General features: G+C 33.9%; 1 protein-coding gene across 1 annotated transcript; it reads left to right on the plus strand.

Annotated features, from left to right (window-relative positions):
- The first annotated feature begins 4,043 nt into the window (after positions 1-4,043).
- On the plus strand, positions 4,044-9,755 carry LOC126716901 (F-box/LRR-repeat protein 3). Its single transcript, XM_050417948.1, has 7 exons — positions 4,044-5,110; positions 6,067-6,192; positions 6,322-6,426; positions 6,526-6,925; positions 7,086-7,215; positions 7,309-7,603; positions 9,007-9,755. The coding sequence occupies exons 1-7, from the start codon at positions 4,487-4,489 to the stop codon at positions 9,250-9,252; spliced, it is 1,926 nt and encodes a 641-aa protein (XP_050273905.1). The 5' UTR covers positions 4,044-4,486; the 3' UTR covers positions 9,253-9,755.
- The last annotated feature ends 214 nt before the right edge of the window (positions 9,756-9,969 follow it).

Genomic DNA, 9,969 nt, shown 5'->3' on the forward strand with positions numbered 1-9,969 from the left:
ATTATGGATGCATATTCAGAATTCTATTCCTAAATAGTCACAAAACTAATGAATAGTAATACTTAGGGCACGTTTGGTAGACTGTAATAAACACTGTAATGTAATAGCTATTCCTGTGGCATAATTATTCGGTTGTTTGGTTATGTTTTTATTACAATGAATAGTTATTCCTTATGAATAACTATTCTTCAAAATGAGGAATAACTATTCCTTATCAAAAGTACTGAATATCTATTCCTTCACCTTATGTAATAATTTTTTTAAAAAATTTCCTAAAAAGCCATTAGTTGCCACATCTTCAAAAGTAAATAAAATAAATTTTCTTTATTGTTAATTATTAGCTCCATTTTGAACACCCTAAAATAAGTGTATTTTAGGAAATTTAACTTAAAAATAATTTAATTACACATTCTTTTTATACTCTACTAAATTGTGAATACATATTCAGAATTCTATTCCTAAATGGTCACCAAACTAATGAATAGTAATACTTATTACATTCCAACTTAATGTATTCCTTATAATACTTATTCCTATTCTTATGCAATAATCATTACAGTATACCAAACGTGCCTTTATTATATTCCAACTTAATGTATTCCTTGTAATATTTTATTCCTATTCCATATAATAATTATTACAGTATATCAAACGTGTCCTAACTGTTTTTTGTTAGCCATTGCATAACCAAAATAGAATTAAGATTCAAAATAACAAATTTAAAGCCCAAATTCCAAGCTAACATTAAACCATATCTAACTACTTCCAACTCAGCTACATTATTTGTTGTAATACCCAGATTTGACTAATAGGAAGTTTGATTGACTTTCTTTTTTCATGTATAAGTTATGAAATGTGGCCATGTTGGGTATAAATTAGTACCAAATCCTTTGAATACAAAAAAGCATATAATATGAAGTGCATCCTAACAACCATTGAATAAAGACAATTTACTAACAAAAGTCATGAGTCATCCTCATTCATTAATCACTAGATGTCTTCTTCTTTTTTGGTACAAGTGATGTGAGGCTGAGCCCCAGGGAGTAAAGGGGCTTAACTTAAGCCACAGACTATCACTAAACATCAATCCATTTATTTAATCATGAAGTAGATATCAATCCATTAACACAAGGAATCTAATTAATTGTGCATCCTTGTGTTAATGGAGGACTTATTTAGCTTGCGTAAAACTTGAAATCTATACAAAAAAAAAAGAAAGAAAAAAAAAGAACTAACCTTGGTCTTATTACTGTTTGAAACAAAATGCAAGTCAATTAAATACGGATTGTACGTTGTCACTAGCTAGTTTTTGACATTTCTTAATTAAAATCTAACTTCTATTTCTAGTAATAATATAACTTGCACATCGAAACAAGCATTCAATTAAGAAAAGTACTAGCAACTCATCCATGATCACCAATTACAAAGTGTCAAAGTCCATTAACAAATGGATCTTATTGATTTTACCTTAATGTAAAATGCGCATATGATTAAAAATTTAGCTTGCATGAAATAAATGTCTAAACTTGGTCATATGTTGATTTAACAAGACACCTCAATTAAATGGAATGTGCATATTGTCACCAATTAGCCATTAACAATCTTTTAAACATAATTTACTTTCCCTATTAATATTTTAACTTACACATCCAAGCCTATTCCAAGGTAGAATCTATATGGTATTAATTCTTCTATGGTACATCTTAGAAACGGTACTCACTATGATCATAATCATTTATTTCAAATGTTTTAATCTATGCATTTTATTTATTTATTTTAAAAAAAGATAAAAATTTAAACACTTACAAATAGTTGATATCATACCTAAAAATGTTTAGTAATAATATTACAAAATTTATACACCACTTATAAGTCTTCAAAACTCCATTTCCCGTGTGATATAGACTATCAAAAAAGAAGAAACGCATCTCACATCGAAATAAAAAATATGTTTGTGTGAATTTCAAAGTCAATGTTGTATATCTAACTCTACACCACTTGTACCCTTTCCAAGATGAAATAAGCTCTCAAGAAATTAAATATTATTAGAGTGTTTATAAAATATGCATTTTTGAATTTATGACTCCCCATCCTCATGTGAAATCAAAATAGAATATGAATTCTCTGGCCATTGGCAAGCTTGAGAAGGGGCTCAAGAGACAAGATTGACCCCTTAGATTAGTAAAGGTCAAAATTCAAAAATCCCCGGACCCCAGCAAGTCTTCCACAAATTTATTACCTCTAGATTGATTCTCCCCTCAAAAAAAATCCATAGTCAATCATCACTTTTTTTTTTTTTTTTTTGCTGAAATAATCAATCATCACTTTAGACATTAAACAAGGGCCCAAGTGTCACAACTTGATTTACTATAATGGGGACCATCTATTTATTATCACAGTCAATTTGGCTTGATATATATATATGATACGATAGCAAGCATTGTATTTGTTCTTTTCTTTTATTTATTTTTCTTTTTTTCTCTTTCTTTAGTTAATTATTATTTTCTCAACTCAAGCCAGCCCACTTTTCTAGAATCAAACGGAGATAGGTACGGTTTTTGTTACCTTATGATAGGCCCCACAGAACGGCACCGTACGAAATAGTATCATTTAGCTTTTCTTTGGGGATTTCGCGGAAGTTGCGCGTACAACTTTATGTCTTTATCTAAGTTTAACCCACTTCAATAAATATTTTTATCCTCTGCTTCTTCCACCACAACCCATTTCTTCCTCCACTCGACACGTGTCCTCACACACACACTTCTCACCGTCTGATTAAGAGAGTCAACTGAACCATGATATGATCGGACGGTTTACAGACAAGTGTCAATAACTTATACTGCATGTTAAGCAGAGTTATGTCCAGATACATTAAGAATTCGTATGAGTTTGGCATGATGAAATTTGTTAATTTATTTTCCTATTTAGCTTATTTTTAGTATTATTTATAAGCTTTATTACATTTTTTGGTATTATTTATAAATTTCATTGTACTATTTTAACTAACTTTTAATTTTATCTACAATATTTTAGTAAAAAATTTTCAATTTCAACAAAATAAACAAATCCAAAACAAATCATTTATTGCTTAAAAACTTTCTTAACATGTGCGTATAGTAATTGTTTCAAATTGATTGTAGTACTTACTAGAAAAATTAGTTTTGAATAGTGTTATTTGATGCAATGCTTTAAACTAATAATGAAAAAAGGTTATGGATTTCTAAAATTACTTAAATAACACATAAGATCCTATTTCTATACTTTTATATGAAAATGATGTATTCGAATAACATTTCATTTTACATAAATCCAAAGCTATGCATAGTTGTATACTACATAGTATCACACCATTCAAAATCAACTATCATTATAATAAAATTAGATTTTTTTGGACTCATTAAAAAAATACATAATAAAAAATCATTCTCAATTTTAAAATTAACAAAAAAAAGGCAAAGTTTTGAATTTTGAATCAAATGCACATGTAAATTAGATCTATTAAATGTGGACATGACAGGTGTTTAACATATTTACCCTTTCCAATGGGTACCTATGTGCAAGAACACTAGATCAAGTGATTCCAAACAAAAATTATGTTAATTCATTTGAAAATTTAATTTTAAAGATTTAAATAAACAATAAATTTTAAAAAAGAGAACAAAAAATGAGGTGAACAAATAATTAACATGAAATGAGGGAATATATAATAATAAAATCTAGGGACAGCCCAATCATTTCAAATCCTTGGCCTTGTCCAGCTCTTACACCTCCAAACCAATAATTATATGCCACCTCACCAAACTCAAACAAATATCTAGTCACAAAGGGAAAAGTTTGCTTCTTTTTTTTTTTCTTTTTTAAGAAGAATAGCATGTTATTGGAGATATCGAGTTCCAATCCAAAAACGAGTTTAGCAAATTCAAGTTCTAATTTATTATAAAATATCAAATTAACACATCACTTAAAAGGGTCTATATAACTAAATAACTTCAAGTTCACACTATACGCCTAAAATTTTGCTTAAAAGGTATACTATCTACCAAATTTTGCAAGGCACAAAGAGTACAACCGTAGTCAAGTCCACACCCAATAATTCTCTCTCTGTATCTTCTTTCAATGCTATAAAACTCAGCAACCAATCCCTCTCTCTCTGCAACAACTTCAGCTCAAACCAAACTCCGATATTTTTTCTCACTTCACCAACCCGAAACAAAAACCCGATTCACCGTTAATACAATGAACCCGACCCATAAAATCCGATTAAGTCTCTTTCGGACTCTCTCAAATTCAAAACCCACCCACTTCCCTTTGCTCTTCTTCTTGTTCGTCCCCACCTGAACCAAATCCTTAATTTTAACAAAAAAACTTGGGTTTTCTCAGACTCAAACCAAAAACGTTAGTTTCCACGAACAGACAATTAAAAAAAAAACCTTAATTTCCACGAATTGTATCGAAAAGATTTGATTTTTAGAAACATTTTATAGAAATGTTGCTCTCTGTGTTCACCGAAGACCTGCTGGTCCGAGTTTACATCAAACTTGGCTCTGAATCGGACAGGAAGACTTGGCGACTCGTTTGCAAGGACTTCCTCCGAGTCGACTCAGTGACTCGGCGGTCCCTCCGAGTCCTACGGTCCGAGTTCTTACATGGGCTGCTGTCGAAGTACAAGAACCTGGATACGCTGGACTTGACTGTGTGCCCGAGAATCGAGGACGCGACGGTGTCGGTGATGCTGAGTCAGGCGGTGAACTCGGTGAGTTGGACTCGGTGGGTGACTCGGTTGGTGCTGAGTCGGGCGAGCGGGTTGAGGTACGGGGGATTGGAGAGGTTGGTAGGGGCGTGTCCGTGTCTGGAAGTACTGGACGTGTCGTACTGTTGGGTATACGGGGATAGAGAGGCTTGGGCTATATCGAGTGTGAGAGGGTTGAGGGAGTTGAGGATGGATAAGTGTTTGGGAGTGAGTGATGTTGGGTTGGCAAAGATAGCTGTTGGGTGTGGAAAGCTGGAGAGGCTGAGCTTGAAGTGGTGCATGGAGATTTCTGATCTGGGTGTTGATCTTTTGTGCAAGAAGTGCTTGGAGTTGAAGTCTCTTGATGTCTCTTATCTCAAGGTTTCACCCTCTCTCTCTCTCTCTCTTTGTTCGTTTGTTTGAATATATGGACATTGTGTGTGTGTGTTGGGGTGGTAGGGGAATAAAGGTAATGGGATTGGAATTTGAGTTTTGGGTTTGGGAATGACAACTATTTCAGTGGAAACTATTTCCTAATCTGGGTGTGTGTGTGTGGGTAGGTAATGGGATTGGAAATGGAATTGGAGTTTTGGGTTTTGGTGTGAAAGTGGTATTTCATTATGTGGGACATGGGTGTGCTAAAAGAATAGAATAAATGAAGGTAATTATCGAGGGAAAGAGAAGTAAGGTAGTGAACTTCAATTTCATATTTTGTTCTAAATATAAAAGCTGGCGAATGCTTGTTTGGTTGCTGAGAAAACGAAAAAAGAAAGTTGCATGTTTGTAATTTTATGTATTTGAGAGAGAGAGAGGCCACTTTAGTGAAGCTAGTGGCTAGTGGCTAGTGCCAGACTGCCAGTATGTTGTTATTTTTTTTAGAGTGACGTTTCTAAATTGGGAAAGTGAATTTCTCTCTCTCTCTCTCTCTCTCTCTTCGTATGTATGTACATATCAAAACTCCAATAGTGCCACCTTATCCTTATGGGTTATGCCTCTTATATTTTTCTTTTTTCTCTTTTATTTTTTTAAAAGTTTTCAAGGTTTTCTGTTTGGATTCTGAGGAAGTGCTAGATGAAGAGTTATAAACGAGTTGAAGTATATATACTGCTAGATTTATATGGTTTTTCTCACAAATGAGTACAATGTGAACATTTTGGCTGAGTTGAGGTGAGAACATCATATTTTGGAGACCAAACAACATGTAGATATGGATAGAAATTTCTATTGTATTGTTTAATTCCCTTGAATTTTTTGAGCAAGCAAACATTGATTTTCAAGTTAAGTGCTATGTTTTAAATATTTATGATTGGGAAATATGATGCATACCTGGGTTTCAGGTTACAAGTGAATCTCTTCGTTCAATTGCTTCTCTGCCAAAACTGGAGCTTTTGGCTATGGTGGGGTGCCCTTTTTTAGATGATTATGGATTGCAGTTTCTTGAACATGGATGCCCATCACTACAGGTGAAACATTTTATGGTTGAGAACAGTATTTTAGTATATAATTTGGTTGACATGCATCATAACAATTCAAGAAAATATATTATTAACTAGAAATTATTGATTTTAATTTGCATTTTCCAAGGACTGCAGGCAATTGACGTATCGAGGTGTGGTTGTGTTAGTTCTTCTGGCTTGATATCTGTAGTTAGAGGACATAGAGGTCTTGCCATGCTCAATGCAGGATACTGTTTTTCAGTGAGTGGATATTATTATATCTATTTTGGTGCTTGTATTTGGTTTCACTGAAATTTTAAAATATAGTTCCTAATTCTTAAACCTTGGGGTTTCCCATAGGAGCTTTCAGCAATGGTTCTCTACAGCTTGAAGGACTTGAAGAATCTAAACACGATAAGAATTGACGGGGCTCAAGTTTCTGACTCAAGCTTCCAAACCTTCAGTACCAATTGCAAGTCACTGGTGGAAATTGGGTTGAGCAAATGTGTTGGGGTGACCAACATGGGCATCATGCAGCTAGTATATGGCTGTGTGGGTTTGAAGATCGTGAATCTAACATGTTGCCGTTTCATCACTGATGAAGCGATTTCTGCTTTAGCAAACTCTTGCAGGAACCTTGTCTCCCTAAAGTTAGAGGCTTGTGATAAGGTCACTGAGAAGAGTCTAGATCAGCTTGGATCATGTTGCTTGCAACTCAAGGAGCTTGATCTGACTGATTGTTGTGGGGTAAATGATAAAGGTAAACTTTGGAAGTTATATCAGCCAGTGTTATGAAATTAACTGTGGTTAATCTGCCTTTGTTGCTTTTACAAAATGTAGTCAATTTGATGCAGATCCTATTTCATTGTATTTGCCAAAGTTTAATAATTTTCAAAGTGTAATGCTCTTCTTATCTGCAGGACTCAAATATTTGGCAAGATGTTCTGAACTCTTAAGCTTGAAATTAGGACTTTGCACAAACATATCAGACAAAGGATTGGCTTATATTGCTCATAACTGTACAAAAATTAGTGAACTTGATTTATACCGGTAATTTAATCCCAGTAGTCAATTTGATTATGTATTGAGAGTTCGCAAAATGGGAAGGTGAATTCATTTATTTATCTCTGTTTTGTGTTGCAGCTGTACGAGTATAGGAGATGATGGATTAGCTGCATTATCAAGTGGTTTCAAGAATTTGATGAAGCTGAACTTGTCATATTGCAATGGAGTTACTGACAGGGGGGTGCAGTACATTGGCTGTCTTGGCAAACTCTCTGATCTGGAAATGCGTGGACTTGTCAACCTCACAAGCGAGGGTTTGACGGCAGTTGCAGCTGGTTGTAAGAAACTGTCAGATTTGGATTTGAAGCATTGTGGAAAGATTGATGACTCAGGCTTCTGGGCACTTTCTTACTACTCACGGAACATGCGACAGGTATGGTTTAAATATTTTGAATTGGAATGAGCGTTCATTTACTTTAAAAGAAAAAGGAAATTGACGTCCTAGCTAACACAACTGTCAAGCTTAAAAAAATAAAATAAAATAAAATAAACGCAAAGGAAAATTTAAGAAACTTATGTGAAACAAAGTATCTCTAGGGAATCTATTGTGGGGCATGGCATGTGACAATGATTAAAGAATAAGGGGAATTTGGTTGGAATTGGAAACTGAAATGGTATGGTAATGAATATAGAGCTTAACTGGATTTACACCAAGGGCGTTTACTTATTTTCCTCTTGTATTTCCAAGATGTTTCAATACAATCTCACTTCCTGTTCTTTTTGTTAATTGCTTCCATCCTTTATTTTTCTTGTATATGCTGAGAAGACAAATCTATATATAGAACAGAAGAATAAGGATGAAGGGTAACAGAAAAAGATATCATAATAGAGAAACTAACCTATCAAATGCAGTCAACCACACTGTGGTGTCTACCTCTACCAAGAGCTTTGTAGCACAACTGGTTTGCATCTTCTAGTATTTCCAAGGGAGATATCTAGGGTTCAAATCTTCCCTCCCCCGTTGTAACTATTGAATTATAAATAAAGAAATCGGAATGTAATTTGAATGGTTAGGCACCCAAAGGACCTTTCAACCACTCTCAAGTAGTCTACTGCTCACTTGAAAGTCACCTAGGGGTCCTTATTCTATTCAATTATAATTGTCACCTCCCACAATAAATTCGCAGAACCTGCTACTCACTGCTAACGATTCTGCTTCTGCCTTTATGTTAAGTACACCTTTTAAGTAAGCAAAGTCATACACCGCAGTCTCCCAGTGCATTTTTCCCCTTACATATTGTCAGAACTTAATAGGATAATATGTATCAAATTCACATGTAAATTAGGCTCACTAACAAGCTCTATCTTCTTCAGAATAAAATCTCTAGTTCAATATGCTGAAATTCTTATTAAGCAAATTAATGTTGCATAAATGAAACTAAATAAAAAGTAAATGCAACGAAATTTGGAACTTTCATCAAATACAGGAACTGGTTGTTATATACATCTATTTATAAATCATAAATTGCCTTTTCTTTTGTTTGGCTGCACATTAAATAGAATACTAATGATGGCATTGTTTAATGAGTTGGTATGCTTTTTCAGGATGTTTGATGAAAACAAAAATGAAAAGTGATAGTTCCAAAAGTTATGAGCAGTTATTTTTACAAATCTTTTAAGCCACCTGTTTTCCTTTTTCTAATTAACATACTTTTGTCAAAATAGCAAGGCTGCATATTTAGATTATGAACATGTCTGCCAACATATAATGGTAAATGATCGTTGATTACAGATTTTGGGACATGGGTTAAGCTAAACTACTTTTATTGGTGGCAGATAAACATGAGCTATTGTGCTGTCTCAGATGTGGGGCTATGTATGGTGTTGGGGAACCTAACACGGCTGCAAGATGTCAAGCTGGTGCACCTCATGAATGTCACAGTGAAAGGGTTTGAACTAGCACTTAGGGCCTGCTGTGTGCGGATCAAGAAGGCCAAGTTAATTGGTTCTCTCAGATTCTTACTTTCTACAGAGATACTCGAGACTCTGCATGCAAGGGGCTGCAAGATTAGATGGGAATAAACTTCATATCATAAAGCCTATTTATTAGTCAGTCAGAAACCTTCTCTTGTCATGGGTTTTCATGAAGGTTGTTGAGAAGTTGGGATGAGTTTTGCCAAAGAAGTTTTTCTGTTTTCTTGGAGAGAAGGGCTTCACCAAATAATCTAGGGGTTTTCAAGTTGCCAAAACAGATTGTATCATAATGGCATAAAATTGCCATGTTTGTTCTCTTTTCTTTTCTCTTTTCTCCTTCCGCCCCTCTTGGCCCTTGCACTCGTGTTTTCTTTCTTTGTAAGGGATTAAGGCAGTTCACTGGCAGAGCAACTGGGTTATAAGAAGTGAGGCAGAATATATAACTTATATATGTTTTTAAATTAAATTTTGAAAGTAATATGTAATTGAGACAACCTCATCCTGTATCTAATAGTTTGTTCTCATGTAAAAGTAATATGCAATTGAGACAAACTATTCAAATTCACTAATAGATATACTTTTTAAGGTAAGACCATATTGGTTTTGATGCAGATTCCTTAAACCTTTTACTTCGATAATGGTCTTGGTTTCTATTATTTGTATTACCTTTGGTGTCTGATATTACTTATTTTGCTGAAAATTGAAAATAATTAAAAATAAAAATAAAAAATTTATTATTAATGTGTGCTTTACTGTTCAAATGCTAAATGCACTGTTCAAAAAAAAAAAAAAACCTAACGCAAATGCAGGACGTGGGAAGCGTAT

The sequence above is a fragment of the Quercus robur genome, chromosome 3 (genome assembly GCF_932294415.1).
Source record: "Quercus robur chromosome 3, dhQueRobu3.1, whole genome shotgun sequence".
Taxonomy (NCBI): Eukaryota; Viridiplantae; Streptophyta; class Magnoliopsida; order Fagales; family Fagaceae; genus Quercus; species Quercus robur.